This window comes from Ricinus communis, chromosome 4 (genome assembly GCF_019578655.1).
Source record: "Ricinus communis isolate WT05 ecotype wild-type chromosome 4, ASM1957865v1, whole genome shotgun sequence".
NCBI classification, from domain to species: Eukaryota; Viridiplantae; Streptophyta; class Magnoliopsida; order Malpighiales; family Euphorbiaceae; genus Ricinus; species Ricinus communis.
The window spans coordinates 24214883-24236736 of NC_063259.1; the positions used below are offsets into that span (position 1 = coordinate 24214883).

General features: G+C 33.1%; 5 protein-coding genes and 1 pseudogene across 11 annotated transcripts; 4 read left to right on the top strand and 2 right to left on the bottom strand.

Annotated features, from left to right (window-relative positions):
* The first annotated feature begins 1712 nt into the window (after window positions 1-1712).
* LOC112534050 lies at window positions 1713-2786 on the top strand. Its single transcript, XM_025156586.2, has 3 exons — window positions 1713-1909; window positions 2023-2051; window positions 2265-2786. Exons 1-3 carry the CDS (start codon window positions 1801-1803, stop codon window positions 2619-2621), a joined length of 495 nt encoding a protein of 164 aa, XP_025012354.2. The 5' UTR covers window positions 1713-1800; the 3' UTR covers window positions 2622-2786.
* Window positions 2787-3826: 1040 nt separating this feature from the next.
* On the top strand, window positions 3827-5646 carry LOC8264651 (UDP-glycosyltransferase 89A2). The gene has a single exon (XM_002514529.4). The coding sequence runs from the start codon at window positions 4072-4074 to the stop codon at window positions 5506-5508; it is 1437 nt and encodes a 478-aa protein (XP_002514575.2). The 5' UTR covers window positions 3827-4071; the 3' UTR covers window positions 5509-5646.
* Window positions 5647-6284: 638 nt separating this feature from the next.
* LOC8264652 (E3 ubiquitin-protein ligase RING1-like) lies at window positions 6285-6931 on the bottom strand. The gene is made up of 2 exons (XM_002514530.2): window positions 6712-6931; window positions 6285-6538 (listed from the first exon to the last, which is right to left on the bottom strand). The coding sequence occupies exons 1-2, from the start codon at window positions 6929-6931 to the stop codon at window positions 6285-6287; spliced, it is 474 nt and encodes a 157-aa protein (XP_002514576.2).
* A 941-nt stretch (window positions 6932-7872) lies between these two features.
* Window positions 7873-9120, top strand: LOC8264653 (annotated as a pseudogene).
* A 625-nt stretch (window positions 9121-9745) lies between these two features.
* LOC8264655 (putative pentatricopeptide repeat-containing protein At1g13630) lies at window positions 9746-15133 on the bottom strand. Of its 7 annotated transcripts, none has more exons than XM_048373171.1 (6): window positions 14238-15133; window positions 11676-13740; window positions 11407-11477; window positions 10780-11014; window positions 10306-10449; window positions 9746-10207 (listed from the first exon to the last, which is right to left on the bottom strand). In XM_048373171.1, exons 1-2 carry the CDS (start codon window positions 14704-14706, stop codon window positions 11687-11689), a joined length of 2523 nt encoding a protein of 840 aa, XP_048229128.1. In that variant the 5' UTR covers window positions 14707-15133; the 3' UTR covers window positions 9746-10207; window positions 10306-10449; window positions 10780-11014; window positions 11407-11477; window positions 11676-11686. The 7 variants fall into 7 exon arrangements, with proteins under 7 accessions (XP_048229128.1, XP_048229127.1, XP_015572102.2 ...); XM_048373170.1 differs by having other exon boundaries at window positions 11407-11480; XM_015716616.3 differs by having other exon boundaries at window positions 11594-13740.
* Window positions 15134-17739: 2606 nt separating this feature from the next.
* Window positions 17740-20494, top strand: LOC8264656 (DNA-3-methyladenine glycosylase). The gene is made up of 5 exons (XM_002514534.4): window positions 17740-18486; window positions 19358-19415; window positions 19509-19592; window positions 19724-19865; window positions 20062-20494. The coding sequence occupies exons 1-5, from the start codon at window positions 18090-18092 to the stop codon at window positions 20338-20340; spliced, it is 960 nt and encodes a 319-aa protein (XP_002514580.2). The 5' UTR covers window positions 17740-18089; the 3' UTR covers window positions 20341-20494.
* Window positions 20495-21854: the final 1360 nt, after the last annotated feature.

Genomic DNA, 21854 nt, shown 5'->3' on the forward strand with positions numbered 1-21854 from the left:
ATTTAATACAATTTGTGATTTTATAATAGTAGATAAATTTAGATAGGTATTTTCTCTAATTAGCATAAGCAAATTTTGTAATTTTTATAATCAAAATTTCAAACTATTAATATATTAATATACAAGTCAAATTTTACTTAATCTGGACTCCGCTCGTTTACTAAATAAATGCAAATAAATCTTTATTAAGCTAAATGTTGAAAAAAATTCACGAGCTACTCAACTTATTTGCTACGATATTGATTACTAAAGTTACATGCCCTCCAAGGAGCAAGCAAGACCCTCGACGGGTGATTTTCTTTTTTGTTACGTGGTTCATAAAATTTAATTTCACTTTTGAAAAATATCCGATCTTCAACTTTACTTAAACTTAAAGATTCCGGTACATACTCTTAGTTAATAATCTAGCTCAATCGATAAGTATCTTATTTTTTATGTTCCAACATCTAATATTGAAATAGAATTTAGTTATTACATTAACTAAAATTTCAAATTTGAGTTTTATATAACTATATTAAAATTTTTGAGATAACGCCTTATTACATATACCCAATATGCTCCAAATATTAACTCTAAATACATCTAAAGAAAAGTATTTAATTCAATGTTAGTTTTGACAGTAACATCTTTTCTTCTTATTTATGGTTACTCTGGAGTAGCCAGGTTATATAATTTGTAAATGGTGCAAGGGTTTGCATGGACATGTGAGCAGAGAACATGCCTTTCTGACTTAAGAGAGGGATTACCATGTAATTTGGTATCACAGGTTCCGATTAAACAAAAAGATGTTTGGAGAGGTGGTTCTCAAAGTTTGAAATTCGTACTCATCACATTCTTCAAGGGACCAACACCCACCGATTTTCCATTTTCTAAGGGGGAATTCCATTCTGTATTTAAGTCTTGGCGATCCCCACTCTATAAATACGTGATCAACTTCTTCTTTGTCAAATTCAAGATTTCCATATAATTAACTCAAACATCGGCAGTTAATTCTTTTCTTTTTTTTAAATATTATTTATATGCATATTTTTATAACCAGACAAATCCATTTTATTTTAGGGTCCGATTCTTGTAATATTGTTGATTTATTGTGACAACAACAATGATATGGCATGTTCTTTAATTTAAAATCTAAATAAAAATGTAGAAAAATTATGTTAAAGTCATGTGGGAAGCAATAACAAAAAGCTCCCTACAACAGAGAAACACATAGGAAAACTTGAAAATTCAACAATATATGTATAGTTCCTCGTACAGTGAATGGCGGCAGACAGGCGCAAAACACACGTACCTTCCATTCCACGTTCTTATATTCTATTCTCTATACATAACCTGTAAATGCCATCTGTATTGGTTCACTCGCCATTAGTGCTCTTTTCTTAACGATATCTTGAAAAGAAGAAAAAAGAAAAGAAAATATGCACAAAACAATATGGTATATATATATATACATATATCATAATATTGTGATCGAGAATTCTTAGAGATTTTCGCACTTGACGGTCCAATGTGTGATGGCTCGAGCGTTCATGCAATAATCTGTTATAAAAATTATTATAATACAAGATTAAGGACTTCATTTAAATTTGATTATATTAAACATGGGAAAACGAATGTTGGGACCATAGTCTTTGACTTGGGTATATTTATAGGCTATAAAGCCTATTATATTTGACTCTTGGAGTTTTTTGTTGAATCTCTGATCCTTTGCTTTCATTTATTTCTCTTCTTCTGCTGCTTGAATTAACAGAATACAGACATACTCAGGAAGGAGTAACTAAAGGGAAAGATATAAAAGATATGACTGCTGTTGCTGTTGCTGTCACTTTGAGGTTTATCATGTGCTTGTTGCTCGCAGTACATCTGTTTAGTGCTGCATGGGGCGACACTAATGCATATGCCCTTGAAGGTATACTAGCTTGCTTTTTCTCTTGAACCCCTTTTGGTCTAGTTTTCTTTTATATATACTTTTAGGGTGTAACATTTTTCTCTAATTGAAAATTCATTTGATATATAATGCAGATGAAGAAGACTTCTTCTCAACAGAAAAGGTAATCGCTTTGTTTGTTACTCTGTTATTATCTGAGTTTAAAGTATTTAAAAAATATACATATATCATTGCTTTAACAGTTGAACACAATACATGAAAAGTAATTAAGTGATTTGTGATAAATAAAGACGATGGTTCTTATTCATTCATTTATTTTCATGATTTTTGAGTTGATTAATTTGCATGTGGTGTTCATTACTTCATGTGTATTTAGAATGTACCGGTGGATGGTATTCCTAATGGAAGTGTTGCAACCAAAAGTGAAATAAGGGGGAGGAAGATGATTCAAAACAAAGTCATCATCAAGAGGGTAGAAATTAGAGGCAGTGGAGCAGCTGCACATGGAGAGACAGCAAGTGAAAATAAAGCAGTGGCTGGAAAATTGGGCAGCAAAGGGAATAACATTAATAGTAAGAACAATAAGGAGGAACCCATGATTGGAGGAGGAACTAGTAAGGGAAGCATTAGCCATTTTCCTCATAAAAGTATGAATAATGAGGCAGCAGCTGGTTTTGTAGCTTTCAGTGCTGATTACCATGCTCCTAGGCATCACCCTCCTAAAAATAACTAATTAATAGAGGCTTATAACTGAAAATCTAAAGTTTGTTGCTCTACTTTTCTGTGTCTAATAGCTCCTTTTTGTTTTATATTTTGAAGTAATGCTTAGATGGATGCTACTGCAAATGTTACTTGCTCAAAAGCAACTAATTAGTTTTTTTGGTTGTTTATAAGTGAATTTACTCTATATACTTGTAGAATGTTCTAATTCAGTCTTCTATTTGAATGTGTTTTGGCTTCTTGGTACTAAATTTATTTTGCATATAACAGTTTGGATATCAAATTATAATTAATCGGAATTTAATATTGGAAAGTCGTATATAAACTATTTCTGATGTATTAACTCAATGGTTAGATTAATGATAAAAATTTCGAATGATTTATACTTAATAACGAGAATAACATATATTTTAAATCTATAGTACTTTATATTTATCATCTATATAATATTGAGTGTAACATAATAGAAGGAGCTAAGAAAAGCCGATTATGTTAAAATAATACTATAATATCCTAATTTATATTTTTATTTCATATAATTGTTTTTAGTTTTTAAACGACAGTACTTCATTATATTCTAGTTTAAATTTTGTGCATTAGTTCAGAATAATCTTAAATAATTTTAATTTAGAATATTTAAAATGATTTTGAATTGAAATATTTTAAGATGTATTTGTCTAAAAATATACATGATTCAGTAATTTAATCCCTTATATTCATTTATTATTAAAAAAATCACGATTTCTACTAAATAATTATAATTTCCAGAATACATATTTTACTTTTTAAATAATTAATATCGATTAAACTTTATTATGCACACTTTAATCTGTTTAAGCTCAATTAAAAAATTAAATAAATTCAAATTCACACGAGGCAAATTCAAACTAATCAAAGTTAAGTTATAAAAGTTCTAAATTAGGCTTTCCCTTTCAAGTGACATGAAACACGTGTTTCATTCTAACTATATATAAAAATCAATAAATTAATAACAGGTTGCCTACATAATGTAAATTACTTTTGTTATGTTAAGAGTGTTTAATTTTTAATAAATTTGATATATTTTTTAAAATTCTCAAAAAGAATACTTCAGATTATATTAATGCCTTTTCAGATTTATACTATTGTATGTAATTCATTAAAATAATAATTTTCATATTTATATGGAATTGGTTAGCAGGGAAAACCATGTAATTATAAAATAAAATAGTAGGAATGTGTCTTCTCTTTTTGTAAGAGATTGACACCGACAGTCACAGAGCTGTCCAAATCTTTCTTAATGACTATTTGTCCGCACAAGACAATCCCACATACTAAAACAATGACCTCATTAGTTTAGATCATCTTCCCTCATTTCCAAAACCAAAAAGACTCTTTCCACAATTCGCCATAACCCTCTCCACCGATTTGGAAAAAGAAAAAGAAAAGAGAAAACAAGTAAAATACCGTCTCCACCTGTCATCATGTCCGCCGCCGCGCCGAACAGTACCGGCGCTGGAGCCAAGAAACCACCGCATATACTAATTTTTCCCTACCCAGCACAAGGCCACACGCTTCCTCTTTTAGATCTAACCCATCAGCTGTCTCTCCATAACCTTACTCTCACCATTCTAACCACACCCAAAAACCTCTCCACTCTCTCTCCGCTTCTCTCCACTCACTCTAACATTCGACCTTTAATCTTTCCTTTACCGTCTCACCCTTCACTCCCTGCAGGCGTAGAAAACGTTAAAGAGCTGGGCAACACTGGAAACTTGCCCATAATTGCGTCTTTAAGAAAGCTTTATGATCCCATTATCCAGTGGTTCCGTTCCCAGGTTAATCCCCCTGTTGCTCTCATTTCTGATTTTTTTCTTGGGTGGACTTTAGCCCTGGCTAATGAGATCAATATTCCCAGATTCACATTTTATTCATCCGGTGCGTTCTTGGCTTCTGTCGCTGATCATTGTTGGAATCATATTGATGTTGTGAAGAATTTAAAGGTTGTTGACTTTGTTGACTTGCCCACAACGCCGTCGTTTAACGAGGAGCATTTGCCTTCTATGTTTCGGTCTTATGATGAATCCGACCCGGATTGGGAGGTTGTTAAGGAAGGATCGCTGGCTAATATGTCGAGTTATGGGTGTGTTTTTAATAGCTTTGAAGCTTTAGAAGGTGAGTATTTGGGTTTCTTGAAAAAGAAAATGGGTCATGATAGGGTTTATGGCGTTGGCCCGCTTAGTCTCTTGGGTCCGGATCACTCCCCCCGGGGTAACTCGGGTTCGTTTGCTCACGTGTTTAATTGGCTTGATGGGTGCCCGAATGGGTCAGTGGTTTATGTGTGCTTTGGGAGTCAAAAACTGATGAGTAATACACAAATGGAGGCATTGGCTACGGGTCTCGAAATGAGCATGGCCCGATTTATTTGGGTAGTGAAAACGGGCTCGGCTCACCAACGGGAATCCGGATATGGAGAAGTACCCGATGGGTTTGAGGACCGGGTTGCCAGACGGGGCATGGTGGTAAGAGGGTGGGCCCCACAGGCGAAGCTACTGAGTCACGCCGCGGTGGGCGGGTTTTTGAGCCACTGCGGATGGAACTCGGTGCTAGAAGGGATAGCGAGTGAGGTGTTAATACTGAGCTGGCCAATGGAGGCTGACCAATTTGTGAATGAAAAACTGCTGATGGATCTAGGTATGGCTGTGAGAGTGTGCATGGGCACTGACTCGGTGCCGGACTCGGCGGAGTTAGGGAAAGTGATTGGTGAGTCGATGAATGGAGTTGGATATGAGCAAGAGAAAAGGAAGGCTAGAGAGTTGAAAAGTAGAGCACTGGGTGCTGTAAGAGAGGGCGGAAGTTCATTAAGAGACCTAAAGGAGTTGGTCAATGAGCTAAACAAGGACCATGGCTACATGAATTAATTCAAATTTGAGGTGAATTTAAGCTTTTTCCTTTTCAAAATCATACCAGGGACAAGTCACTTTTGTGTCAATGCAAGATGAAAAGATATATATGTATTTTGAGGAATGCTTTCCTAAATAAAAGCTTTTATTTATACATGCGCATTGAATTAGTGGATTTTGTTTGAAGAGTTTGTATTCTAGAAAAACAGCAGGTGGAGTAACATCTCTGCCCAGAATCTTTCACAGCTTGCTTAATTCTTGGAACTACAATTTTCAATTTCAATACTATATTTTAATATTTAATAAAATTTATCTGTCAAATCAAAAAAAAAATTAAATTAACATTAGAACGGTTGATTCGTTCCATTACTAAAATATTATCATTTAAATATATAAATTAATTTTTTTTTAATTTTAAAGTTTCAATAATTTTATATATTTAAAAGATAATATTTTAATAGTAAGAATATTTATTGTGTCCATAGATTTTATTAATAATTTTATTAAAGGTTAAAAATTAAAATCAATAAAATTAAAAATTTAAACAATACATCCTAAATTTAATAATAAATTCAAACTATAGAATTCTTTTTGGCAATTAAACTGTTAAAATACAAGCTTAGTAATGGTTGATAATATAAATTACATTCTTATATAACAAATATATTTGGATAATATATATCAAGAATTCAGACTATATGTTTGTGCATATATATATGGAAGTTAAAAGAAGATAATATTATCGACATTAGAATGCTACTATATATTACACTGGCTAGCTAAATAGTTTAATGCTAAGCAATCTGAAACCTACACAAAGGACATACTCTGCTCCTTTTCAGCCAATCGTAAATGCAAGTATCACGATAATGATGGGAACATGGCGTACAGACTACTTCACTACCAATCAAAAGCTCATCTAAACAAATGGTGCATTGGCTCATCGAATCTTTGATTTCCTTCACCTTCTTGAAAGCTTCAGGCGATGACTCAGATGCAGGGTCTAAGCTTAAACCACCCCCACCACCGTCGTCCACGGTGTTAAGAACTATGGGCGGAATATCAATATTAATCATTAAATGCAAGACCTTGCGATCATGCCAATTCACTTATGGAGTATTTTGCTGATCATGGGTTCTTGAATAGGGACGTGGAGATCAAGAAGCATTTGTAGTAAAATAGAGCTGGATGTTTGTCTGCTATGCATGGTGAGGCGAGAACGTTCCACGAGAATGGCGGCGGCACATTCAAAGCTATCATTCTCATCGTGGCTACCATCATCGTCATCTTCCTCCTCCATTGTTGAATCGAGGGGAGGATGCATAAAGGTGGCTGCAACTCTGATACAGAATATCTCACTTGAGAATGAATCATCTCCCGGTTCGACAATGTCATACAACGGAATCATACTGCATTGAATTTCATAATCTTCTATCGCCATCTCCATACATACACGATATCGTGTGTATGACGACATGCATGGAAGAAAAGAAGAAGAAAATACACATATATACACACACTAAAAATGATAAATATAGATGCTTGTAAAAGTCTTAATTTTGCATCTTCAATTTGATAACAATTTCTTGTTTTTATGGCTTTCCCTAGTAGTAGTTTGCTTGTAATTACAAACACATTTAAACTTAATCACTATAGTATATAACAACTAACTAAACTAAGTTTAATTAACTCCGCTTGCCTAAACACCAGTGATTAACTTGTTCTCTGAACTCACAGAACAATAAAAAGCAATCTCTTTATTTGTTTTCCTGTCATAATGATGGTTGATAATTGATTTAATAGTGCACATATACATCCACTTCAGACTATTAGTTTTTGTGGTTAAAGCAAAAACTATTAGTTTTTGCACTTACAGATCACACACACGCACTAAAAACGAAAAATAAAAAATAGAAGAGAATTCCTCTAAAAAATTCTGAACAATCTCTTCTTTTCACACCCTTAGAAGGCAACTATGATCAGTTTGAGGCATGAATACATATATCTGATGAAAATTCATTGATACAAAATGAATTACTGAGTCTAATTCTTGAAAATACTTGAAAACATGCATATGAATACATATATCTGATGCAGTAAAATTTGATTTGTGGATTGTTTTGGTTTAATTCCTAATTTTTGTTAAGAGTATTTAAAGCTTACTATCATTTAGGAATATTTTAAATTTTATCTTTATTTTCTTTTTCCTTTATCCTAAATAGTTTCGGTTTAGGATTTGCTAGCCCGTTCTGTATTAGAGTTTCCCATCATTAATTTGAAATTATTTTTATTTTGGTTTGTTATTTCCTAATCGTAATAGAAATTGGATATAAATTATTGGAAAATTCTTGGCTTGCCTTGTGGTTTTTCCATTCTTGATTCTTCTCTTATAAACATCATCTCTCAAAACCACCAAAAAAACAGTCTTCTGCTTATTAGAACAAGTTGAGTCATGGTACAGGCACCGTCTTTCATTGTTAATAATCCACAAAACTGCAAACTGGCCATTACCATTCAACGTAGAACTTACTGCATTGGCGTTAATGAGGATGAACATTCATCATCTATAGGAGTTGGAATCCTTGACAGAGCTACTATAGATTGGGTAGTCCCAACTGTTCTTGGACCTAAACCTAAGCCATGTAAATTAGGTTACTGGGCTCTACCATTGAATGATGTTAGAATCTTGGTAATCAAGAAAGGGGTTGCACAAGAAGATGAAGACTGTTTATGGTTTCTTCAAGTGAACACCGAGTATGTTAGGAAGCAGACAGAAATATTAAAGGAAGAAGTTGTTGCTTGGAGTAAAGGTGGAACAGGCAATTTTGATAAGCCTGTTGTTATAACTGGTCCATCTGGTGTAGGTAAAGGAACACTGATCTCAATGCTTGTGAAGGAGTTTCCATCAATTTTTTAGTTTAGTGTTAGCCACACGACTGGTGCTCCAAGAAACATGGAGGAAGATGGGGTGGACTATCATTTTACTGAGCGAATTGCTATGGAGAAAGAGATATAAGATGGGATATTTCTTGAGTTTGCTTCTGCTCATGGGAAACTATATGCAACTAGTACTGAAGCTATTGAGGCGGTGGCCAATAAAGGGAAGAGATGTATTTTTAGTATTGATGTTCCAGGTGCAAGATTGGTAAGGTCAAGTTATTTGGAAGCAGTTTTCATCTTTATTTCTCCACCATCTATGGAGAAGCTTGAGAAGAGACTTCGTGCAAGAGGGGCTCAGACAGACGGGCATGCGCAATGCTGAAGCAGAAATTGAACAAGGAAAATCATCAGGCATATTTGATCATATTTTGTATAATGATAATCTCGACGAGTGTTATAAGAATCTCAAGAAAGTTCTGGAATTGGATGGAATTCAAGTTAATCTGGCTTACAACCATTCTATAACGAAAATTGATGATAAAATCATCATACGTTGTAAAACAGAAGAAGTAGACAAAGATCAAAGAGACTGATAGTACTGGATGCATCATCTCTGAGAGGAGGGGCACCTGGAAGGACAAGGATTAACAAGCTGAGCTGAGCTAACGACTGGAGACCCATTTTAACTTAGTTATTTTGAGTACAAGTTTGGATTCGTATAATTATAACTTAACCAAAGTTTAAATCTTCTCTTAATTTAGCTTCATACTGCAGATGATATCAGTCAAATATCATAATCCAACAGTGAACAAAAATTATTTAACAGCAGAATTCCTAGTTTTTTTTACTGTTCAGGACAACAGATATAGTGTACATATTCACTGGCCTACGACATAAAATAGGAGTAGTTTATACCAGGTGTATAGAGGGAAAAAGGTGTTTGTCATTTGCATTTCAATTAATTGAGATTCTAGCAGAACAGAGGATTCCCATCATCTGCATTTAAATTTGAGTTGTAATAGCCATAGCCAGAGTCATTTTGGCATTTACCTGACCTGTAATGGTAGTGTATGATTATAGAGGTTAAAGTTTAATTGCATCCATGGAATTGAACAAAATGATAAATTCCTGTCAAGCCACTATCCTTGGAAAACAAATCCAGCAGCAAATTGAACATGAATGTCCGGGACAAATGATTTAGTTACCTCACACATCTTATGACTTTGGATTCTACAACCATTTTGAAAACAAAATATGGGATGGATATCTATTCATAACATACTGCAGGAGAATGATTAGCATGTCGTTTCTGTTTTGGGTGAAACGTTCGAGTATGAGCATTTCAGACCAGCAATAATGAAATCTGCATGAGAGATGAAGAGGGGGAAAGATCTCTTTATAACCGTCTTCCATACACTTTGGTAAAACTCAAAACTTACGTCGTTTCATTTGCACAAATGGAGGTGCACAATTCCTGATTTTATTATACATTAGTGAAAAGATTGGATGACTTAGGAATTTTATTTACCAGCGTACATAGAAGGTACAAGATTATTTATAAGGGCACATGACTGAACTTCTGCAGTGTTGCCTCTAAAAATATTTTATGAACAGCTTGGCTAAATGCAATGATGACCCAGAAGAAAAGCAGCTTGCGTACATCGCTTTTGATTTTCCATTGCTCACAAGAACAGAGTATTCTTCTTTGTGCTTCTGAAGTAAGTTGATGAACTGCTACGCCACATGCAACGGAAACCCACAACAAGAGAGGCAGCTTGCATGTATCCCATTCCAATTTCCGTTAATCATACACACAAGTCTACTGGGTTGGTCAACCCTGGGCGAGAAGAAATATTAGAAAAAGATATATTATGGTTCCTGAAGAATACAAGTTAATTACAGACTTCACAAAAATAAAATGAAGTATTCTCTCACCATGTGAAATGAGGTCTTGCACCACCATCACCCTCTTCTAGAGGATTTTGCTACTATAAAGATTGGCCAAACTCACATCCACTTGGTGTGATTTAGCACATCCGAAAAACAACCAAGTCGATGAATGTCACCTATATAACCTTTCTGGCACCAGAAGAAACAAACTATTATGCAAATCACATTCGTAATCACATGAAGGCCTAGAAAATATGTACAACATGAAGGCCTAGAAAATATGTGCATCACATTCATAAGTACATGAAGGCGAAAATCTTCTTGATTCATTGTATAATTATTTAGTTAGGAAGGAAAAAAGCACTATTGTACAAATCAAGAAACAGAGGAATGAGCACTGTTTAAAACAAAAGTTTCACCACAGAAAGTAAAATTATTTATTTCTAAGCAATTTTGCAGTAACATCAGTAATCAATTCAGAGAAAGAGACTTGACAAGGAAAAAAGTAAAGAGGCTTACCTTCCTTATGCTGTCCAAGATCATATGGAAGCAGTAAATGGAACTTTCACTCTTATGGCAGCAGATGCTGTAACAATTCAGATGGAGATATCGTCTAGGCAGAAATTATATGAAATGAAACTTCAGAGTGATGGATGTCATCAGAATACTCCTGTAGCTTTGAAGTTCCATATTGCTACATTGTATTTAAACGATTTGAGATGCTTCTTCACAGTTCATATACAAACTCATTACCCTGAAGAAATGCCCAGAAGATGTAAGGGAGTGTCTTTCTTTTTTTTAAATAAAAAACAAAATTTATCATCCAGCACCAAGGGGGTGCTAACCTATAAAAGAAAAGGCAAGGGATCTTATCTCTAAATTGATATCATTTCCTTTCTAATTGGTTCCTTGCAACCTAAGAGGCTGAATACTTGTAACAAGTCGTCCATTGTTGCTAAGAATTAGAGAAAATATAAAAAATCTATAGAGAGTGAACTTTTTAATATTCATCTCCATTATTAACAGCACGCAAGTCCAACACAACACAAATTTTTACAGGTATTGATGATGCATCAACAGAATGTATCAGCTAAAAGGGGGCTAGAAAAAAGCTTTGACAAGTACCGCTGCTCTATAAAACATCACCTTATGTAAGATATTGTGACAAGAATTGCATTGTTCTTGGAACACCTATTATCCCAGGAATTCGAGTAAGCCTGCTGTATTACAAAATTGTCAATCCATGAGAACAATTTTAAATTAATTTCACGGTCAAAAGTACAAAGCCACAAAAGATCATATGCAGTTATGTTATATGTCATATAACCCATACCTCATGCAATGAACATGGCATATAGGTCAATAAGGCCATCAGATAGCTCTTTCTGCTGACGTGATGAATGAGAATGGGTTACCTTTTCATTGACTACTCATAAAGCCAGCCAGATTTTATCATTTCAGCCAGTAATTCAAACTCTGAGTTGAGATGGCCACATTGGTGGAAAGCATTAAGCAATACCTCAAAAAGGTCTTGATCAGGACATACTCCATCAGATAGCATCATGCAGAAAAAGTACTTGGCTTCAGTTACTAAACATCGTTTGCATAATCTGCCAATCACAGCACTATAATCTCTGATTGAAACTTCAAACCCCTTTTCCACCATTTGGCGGAAGTATACCACTGCTTTATCAACATCACCTTTGGCACAATGTGCCTTGATTATTGTAGTGTAAGCATATTTATTCAGGTTGACTTTTCGGTTCTGAAGAGAAACCAATAGATTGTCAGCATCCTTTAGATCACCATAAACACAAAAGCCATTTATGAGAATATTGTATGTAACTGATGTAGGCTCAAGGTTATGCAGCAACATCTTATCATATAACTGAAAGGCTTTTCTCATGTCTCTGGCCTTGCAAAATGCTTGGATTATGGTATTATATGAGACTTGATCTGGGGTAAGACCCACAGCATCCATATCCTCAAGTAACTGGCAAGATTCTTGCAACTTCCACTGTTTGCAAAGTCCTTTGATTACTACAGTGTATGTGATATGAGTTGGTCCTATAGCTTTCGCTTTCATTTCAGACAGCAACTCAAGCAAGCTCTGCATATTACCCTCTTCACAGTATACATTCATAAGAGTGGTATAAGTTACTGCATTTGGTTCCAATCCATGCAGCTTTATTGTATCCAACAACCTCCTAGCCTGAGATAGCTTTCTATTTATGCAGAATCCATACATAAGAGAATTGAAAGTGACTATGGTAGGAGATATCCCTTTCTCTCCTAATTGTTTGTATAATTTTACAGCCTCCCTAGTATTACCACGTTTTATGTACCCATCAATCATAATATTGTACAGAATAATATCCAATGACAAATTGCTTGTTATCAGATAATCAAAATACATTCTGGCCTGTGATATCTTACCTTTCTCACAAAGACCCATCAAAATAGCGCCGTGTATTAAAGAATTCGGAATGATTCTGTTCGAACACATCTTTTCATATAGCAGGATAGCTTGCTGGACTTCTCCTTGCTTACACAGGCCATGAATGAGGGTAGAATACGTTATGAGATCTGGTCGCAAGCCATTGGCTTCCATTTCACAAAATAATTTGAATGCCACATCTACTTGTCCGCTTTTACACAAGCTACCAAGCAATACTGTAGATGAGATGATACTCAACTGAAAACCATGTGAAATCATCTCTTTATACAACTTTAATGCTTCCTCAACATTTCCTATCTGGCAGTGCCCACATATAAGTACAGTATATGTAACAAGATTTGGATTTGGCCCTTTAATTAACATCTTCTGAATGATATTCCAGGCCCCGTTAATCAGACCTAGTAGACGAAACCCTTTAGCAAGAATGTTGTATGTCACCATATCAGGCTCTAGCCCATGGTTCTCCATATCATTTTTTAAATCCAAAGCTTCTCCCATGGAACCCGCTATGCATAACCCATGAATAAGAATATTATAACTGTATGCATCAGGAAGAAGTCCATGCTTGAGCATCATACAGAAAAATGACTTGGCAACATCTACAAAACCCAATTTACAATACCTTGACATGATGGTATTAAATGAAACAACAGAAGGCTGAAACTCCTTCCCTTCGGTATCCTGAAAGAACAAAACAGCATCTTGAAACCTAGACTGCCTGCATAAGCCATCCACAACAATGGAACTAGTGTACTCACTCTGAGGAGCGCCGCTAACTTTGATTTCATTATACACATCCCACATAATATTAGAATGTCTCAGATTATACAACAAACTGTTATACGTTTGTATTGAAACTATAAAGTTGAGGTCTTTCATCTTCACAAGAACAAATAGAGCATCATGCACCATCGCAGATCTTGAATAAGCACAAGCCAACATATCCCACACAACATTACTTGAATCCCAGCTCCTGAAGCTACCCAAAAGCAGTTCACAAAGGGAAGGAGCTGACCCAGAGCCTATCAGAAATCACACCAAATCTATAAACAACACAAATGAGCAACATTCAAAATTCATAAGAAAACAAAAATAAAACAAATATAATAAGAACCTATCTACAGCATATCATCATGTTAGCTTCAGGAACAGGCCCTTGTTTGAAAAGTCTAAAAAAGCAAAAATTTAATTCAATCGAACTTTATCTTGTCATATTCATATATGGAAAGTCTATAGTTGCTAGAATTCAGTTCTTTCAACTCAGTAAAAAGACAAGGCATCATGACGAAATGATATCTTTATCTAGACAAGAATTTAACAAAATTGGAATTGAATTCTTGCACATTATTTATTCCAAACAAGGCCATAGTACATCTTTATCTAGACATGAATTTAACAGATTAAAGTGAGCTGAGCCTAACATAAAGGCCCTGCTAAAAACATAACACAATTCAAAGATTCGCTTCACTTTTTTCGATTATAGAAACAAATTTAGGGGAAAAATGTCAAACAAACAAACCTTCATGTAGCAGCATTTGATCCAAAACCAATCGCAACTCATTTAATCTTTTCTTTCTAGCCAAAACGTGCGAGACAACAAGTCTAGAAAATCTAGAATGTTGGAAACCAAATTCATTACTCAACAAATAATAAAAATCCACAGCAGAATCAGCATCCTCAACATTCAAATGCTCAATTATTTGATCAACCTGAGAATGATTAAGCATAAAGATCTTTTCTTTAAATAAACACTGATCCATAAATCTCTTAAACACTGAATACTTAAGACCAGACAGAATCACGGGAACAGGGTCTCCGGGGTCTGGAGTAACAGAAGGAGTGGTTCCGGGTCTATCGACGACAATAGAGGCGGCGGCGGTCGAGACGGAGGAAGATTTAGAGAGCACGAGAGAAGATAAAGAAACGAGAATTTGATGAGATTTTAAATGAGAAAAAAACTGGAGAGGATGTCTCCATTTGCTAAGCATGGAATTTTCTTTGTTTCCCGGGAAATTTACTGGATTTGAGATATATATTTAAATCAAATTGAGCGAATGATAGAAATTAGGGTTTTGAGAACCGTTAGGTTTATTTTCCCGGCAATTTTGAAGTGATAAATGACAGGAAAGGATCTTAGGGGTTTTAGGAGTTTTAAGGGTTTAGTAGCTTTGGTGAAGCTGTTGATGTATTTCTTTTCAGTGCGGTTAACAGGCAAACTAGTGTCGCTACGACGTCGTGTCTATCAGAACTATTTACACAATGCTCGTCGGCTTTAAGAACAGCTCATGGGCTTTACTCATTTTTTAATTGGAAAATTTTTAGATATATTTTAAAATTAAAATAAATATTTTTATTGTATACATTTTTTTTAAGAATACAGTTTTCTATTTTTTTTTTAAATCTGCCGTGTGTTTATTTTTTCAGTTATTTTTTATTATTTTTTAATTTTTTATCCAAGAACAACTAAAAAAATTAAAGAATATATTTTAATATTTTAATAGAGTAACAATAAAAAATAAAAATATATTATAAATTTAATAAAAAATAAAAATAAAAATATTTTTATTATTTTTTCTTTAATTTATATTTCAATAAAGTCATCGTTTTATAACTTTTATTTATTTATATTTATACAAAATTGAAAAAAAAAATAGCGTCTTCTCCTTCAATCAGTAAAAATATTCTTCAACAGGTTTACGTTATTTTCTTTTTATTTATTTTATATGCTATTTGTTTTTATTTATTTTATACGGTTAAATCTAATATTTTATATTTCTGTTAGCATCTAACTATTTTTTCCTCTTAAATGCATTCATGATAAGATTTTAGCATACTTCATATACAAATTTTATGTCTAGCTCCCTTACTAATTGGACTAAATCCATAATCATCTTTAATTGCAAGATTTTCTTGATTATCATGTCAAAAAAGTTTGGAATAAATTTGAGTGACATAATTAACTAATGTATGTTAAAAACAGTTAAGATTAACTTCTAATAATCATGGATGATTATTCGAACTCAAACTTAAAATCCTCAATCACCAAAATGAAAATTTTATAGTAATTAGCATCCTCTAACATCAACAGATGGAAATCATAAATTATAAAATAGTATGGAGCGTAATATTTAATTTTAAATTTTTAATCTTTATTTGATATGTTAATACTATTGAACTATACAGGTAATATTTGAGCTTCGAGCTTTAAGATTTTGGTTCGATGGTCAAGATTAAGGCTCGAGATGTATTAAGACTAAGACTCTAAGATTATACATCTTAGTTCGATTTTCACTTATTACATAAGTTGATCTTTATTATTTTATTTATTGAGTTTAATACTTGCTTTCGAGTGCAAGTGAATTATTGCTTTTCTTTTTAACAAATTAAAATGAAAATTCATATCAAAAAAGTGTAAATGAAATGGTAGAGGTCTCTTTTAATTTTGTTAAGGTCTCGAGTTCAAATTTTGAATATGCAGTTATGCTAAAACTTTTAAGAGAGTGATTTGTGATTGTAAGAATTATGTTTGACGCTCTAGATTAACTCTAGATATATGTATATAAAAAAAAAACAATAGACAATACAATCTTCATCAAATAATAATTAATTCTGTAATGCACTAAATAAATATTGAAGGGAAGAAGGGCACATCACTCGCCCATGTACACCTTACCTCAAACTTATGCAATTGCTATTCAACAAAACCCTAATTGCACAATCTAAATCAGAAATGTAACACATGTAACAGTGACAATATTATATTATTACATAAGAAAGACTAAGAATTACATTGTTGTGGTGGGATGAGATTTCTTTGTCTATGCAGGCAATAGGTATGCCTCAAACCTTGAAAGAACACAAGAGTACAAGTTAAGAATAGTTTGGTCCCATTACACCTTGCTCTGAGTAAAACATTGCAACTAAACGTTATCTCCTGTAAGAATTTCCAGATTAACACAATGAAACTACAACTTCAACTGTAAGTTCACATCAAGCAATATGATAATCAAAAGAGCTCTAAATAGCTAGCTAGAAAGTACGTATACTAGTGAAGACTTGAGAGTTTAATAGATAATTAAAATCTTTAGAGAGAACAAAATATATATATATATATATATATATATATATATATATATATATATATATATATTCTCATTTCATTATCTAATATATTTTTATATGAAAGTCTGTGTTTTTTTTTTCCGATGCCTAGTGATTTACATATATTTAGAGTTAACTTAAAACGCATCGAATAGAATTTTTACGAGTAGTAAAATATTATTTTAAAAAATTTTAAATTCAAACTTAAAATCTTATACACTATCGGATTACCAATTTTTAAAATAGTATATATTATTTTTATTTTTATATATTGATAAAATCAACTATATAATTTTTTTTATCATGAAAAAATTATATATTTTTATATAAATATATGTCAATTTTATATAAAAATACATAAAATCACGCCCATTCCATATATAAAAGCCAAATATAGAACATTACCTGATTATACTTTTCATTGGTAAATGAGATTAGAGATTGATTTTTGCTCGGTCTTGATATGACACTTCTCAACATGATGATGGTAGCCAAAAGGAAATATTCCCGTCACTCATAAGACCTAAAGCAAGCCATTACTGATGACTCTACAAATTTGGAAACATAAACTCATTTGATATATAACTGATGTGGTCCAGTTCCATAGATTAATCTGAGCTTAATGGGGTCAAATGTTTAAATTTGTTATCATACAGCCAAATGTAGAAAACATAAACAATATGTTAATGGGGACCAGACCGCCACGCAACCACCTTATATATATAAACTAATGAACCCTATTCTGCAAAGCTATTCATTATAATTTTATAAGCATCTTTCTTCTGCTATTATAATTTTCTTCTCGAATCACATATTTAAATCCTCAATCACATCAGCTTTTGCATATTTACATATTTATATAGACAATATAGTAAGGATAGACAACAGGTGTTGATAGGGCTAAGCTACCAAATAAAATTTCATTAGCATCTGTCTGCTCTCCCTGCTTCAGTTTCCTTAAGCATCTTCTTCGTTTAAGTTTTTCATCAGGTGAAATAAAAATAGAGACTAGAGAGTCTGCTCATATATATGTTTTGCTTAAAACCCAAGAAGCATAAAGAGAGTAATTCATACTGAAATTCACACTTCACCAACTTAGGTGCAGCAATTCTTTTTCTTTTTTCTTTTTCCTTTTTATTTGGACTGCCCAAACTTTTTAAAAGGCTCCTTAATCCCTATACATATCTCTTATTGTGTATCCTATCTTTTTCTATCTACCCAAATAAAGACACACATATCTTTCTCATCCTAGCTAATACCTTCTCTAGCAATGTCTAAAGCAACTGTAAGAAAACAAGTTCTAGAGAAGAAGAGCATATTCACCAATGAAAAAGAAAGGACAACAAGTAACCAACTGGGCTTCTTCTCCAAAAATCTCAAAAAAGTGTATCCAATTGGCCTACACAGGAGCAATTCTTCACTATCCCTATCTTCTGTATCTTTATCTTTGTCACAAAACTCCAACGACTCTTCTCTTACTGATTATTCCAACACCCCTCTTGATCAAAAGATATCTTTAGCTCTTCGCCTAATCACCCCACTGGAAAGAAGAGAAGTTCCAGCACTTTCAAGGAATGTGCAGCAACAGCAACAGCAGCAGCAGCAACAGAGTCAAGAGTCTAATGGTGGGGAGATAAGGAGGTGCAACTGGATCACAAAAAATAGTGGTAAGCTATAGTGTAGCTTTTTCTATCTTATTTACACAATTACAGTCTCACAGTTGCAATATAAAGCTGCAATCCCAGGGTTTTGATTGTGTAATGATGCTCTCTTTCTCTTCAACCAAAAAGAAAATGAGATGATAATTTTATTTCTTAAATTTTCATATATATATATTTAAAATGAGTCCAATTGTGGATGGCAGTACTCATCTTCCTCCATCGACTCTTTGTATTCAAGAAACATGCAAGTGAAACTTGAGCTTTATGTCAATCGTCTTCATTTTCAACTCTTGTCCTAACAAGAAAGAAAGAAAAAGAAAAGAAAAGAAAAGATGGTTATAGTGCATGCATCTCGTTGCTTCATTATTAAACATTTTGACTTTTCTCTAGTGGTTAGACTGTAAAATCTTTATCGTACCTGACAAACAAAAATTAAACATAATGACAAGTTATTACTTGTCAATAAACTTCAACTTAGTGGTATTAAAATATGGGTGAATTCTGCAATGCCCTAGTTTACATGACTTCCAATACTTTTATCTATTTACTGCTAATATAAAAAATTATTTTAAAAAAATTTATATTGAAATATTTTAATATATAATTTTATGTAAAAATTACATATTAATATATTTTATCTAAATTTAACTAAAATTTTAAAAACGAAAGAAGTGTATCTATATATCAATTTAAATAAAATCTCAAATTTCAATCATAAAATAGAATTCAATTGTGTGCCGATATATACTAATCACCCAATATCAATTAATTATACCATGTGCCAACCATATAGATATATATATATATATATATATAATTATAATTATAATTATAATGTGTAGCACTGAATAAATCAAGAGATTTCAATGATAAACAGATAAAGTCTACGTGGCATTTCATGACGAATGCTGGGGAGTTCCAGTCTACGACGATAAGTAAGTGAAAGAGTTGTATTATTTAATCAAAGCATTACTGATTATGGAAAGGTATAGCAGCCTAATTACAGATTATAATCTAATATTCAACAGTCAATTGTTCGAGCTGCTTGCCTTGTCTGGTATGTTGATGGACTACAACTGGACTGAAATTTTAAAAAGGAAACAACTCTTCAGGTAGTTAATTTCTTAATTTTGGACTACCACCACTCCTAATCATTAATTAGGTTACCAACTTTGTATTTTCTAATCCTCATTTCTTAATCATTTTCTGTACCTACTGATTAAGATGTTTTCCTTTTGTGTAGAGAAGCTTTTGCTGGATTTGATCCGAATATTGTTGCCAATATGGGAGAGAAAGAGATCCTCGACATAGCCTCCAATAAGGCAATCATGTTGGCTGACAGTAGAGTGAGATGCATAGTAGACAATGCCAAATGCATAGCCAAGGCAAGTGTTAACAGCTTAATGTTAATTTTTCCAAACTTTACTCTTAATAAAATGGAAAATGATTGCATAAATTAGACGATGATGATTGAAATATTTTAATTATTTGATATTAATAAATATGTGTTATTCAATTTAATGTGTTGATTGCTCGAGAATATGTAATATTTTTCTGATAAAATGTCCTTAATTGCTATAGATTGCAAGGGAATTCGGATCGTTTAGTAGCTTTATGTGGGGGCATGTGAATTATAAGCCAACGATCAACAAATACAAATATCCAAGAAATGTACCCTTAAGGACTCCAAAAGCAGAAGCCATTAGCAAAGATCTACTGAAAAGAGGATTCCGATTTGTGGGTCCGGTGATAGTATACTCATTCATGCAAGCAGCAGGGTTGACAATTGATCATCTTGTCGATTGTTTCAGGCATGGTGAATGTGTAGGTCTTGCAGAAAGACCATGGAGGCACATCTAATCTAACTCTCTCTCTCTCTCTCTCTCTCTCTCTCTCTCTCTCTATATATATATATATATATATATATATATCCCAAAAGGGTTGTAAATACCATGATGCCATCGTATTTATTTAAACTTGTGCATGAAATTCCATAGGAGCATAATTGGTCTTTTGCTTTTTGTTTTCTTTTTCTCATTTTTTGGAATTTTCCCTTAATTTTGTTTTATTATCTTTTTGTTCATCGAATAAAACATAAGGTTTATGGCGTGTGATTAAGACTTTTTAAACAACAAATTGGAGATGAAAAGAATCTGCTTGTTGCATTGCTGGTTAAGTACATTAAATACTGATCATCATAATAATTGCTCCCTGTGGACAAAGAAGGTTTTGATTAGTTTATAATGAGAAAATTAAACATGATTATTTTAAATTCTTCTTTCGCTTCCTCTGGGGACGATAAAAAGGTAGTCAGAATTTTAACATTCTACTGCCCTTATTCACCGTAGCAATTAGCTTAGGGCACTTAGAAAGTTTGTTATCCTTTCTGAGTGTTGGTCTAAGTATCGCATTCAAATTTCCTTGACCATTTAGACAAACCCTTGGCATTATCAATTAACTTGACCATTAGGTAGGTTTCTCTATCCAAAAAGTTACACTAATTAATTAGCAACCATAATTAAGATTCTGCAATAATGAGAGTGATTAAATAACACATAAACTTATTAATGATAAACTAATGGATCAAGTGGAATATAAATAGTTTTTTTTTTCTCTAACCATTACTTCCACTCTCTCATCATATGCTTCAAAATCAATACAGCTACTATTAAAAAAATTTAAATCTGCAAATTAAATATCCCTACTCCAGCAACACTATGATAATCCACCTGCTCTACCATTAGCTTCAACACTGAGAAAATTGGAAGAAGGAAAGTGTACGAATCACTTAAGGGTACGAATCATTCAAAAGGTTGCCATCCCTAAGAGATTCCAACTGAAAATCATCATAGCGATAGAAGCAGTCCCTAGAACTGGAGATTCCTTATCCCTTCAGTTCAGAGGCATGTTGCATGGTCGAACCCAAAGAAAAAGCCATTTCATTAAGCAAGATTTCTGATAGTTGTTCATCAACCTCCAACTCCTTAAAAACGATCACATTTCCTGTCAGAAGTGCCACGACCCGCCTCTCAGAATTCTCTGCCTATCCATTTTAGATGCAAATTCACACAATGACATATGTCTGCCCACATAAATGACCCTTCGATTGAAACTCAATTAAATATGAGAAGATATAAAATTAACACATTTTAATTAATAATCTTTGCTTTGTGTTTTTTCTATATATATATTTTATTATTTTGATATCCAAGTGGTACAATATTGCCAACTCGCAGTTCTTATATTCTTGAGGTTAACAGCTTAAACAGTACGTAAGTGTACAAATGGAGCTTATAGTTTTAACTTCTCATGCCGCTATATTCTGATAGAAATGACTATTTTTATGTAATAATATGCAGTTAAATGCGTTGAAC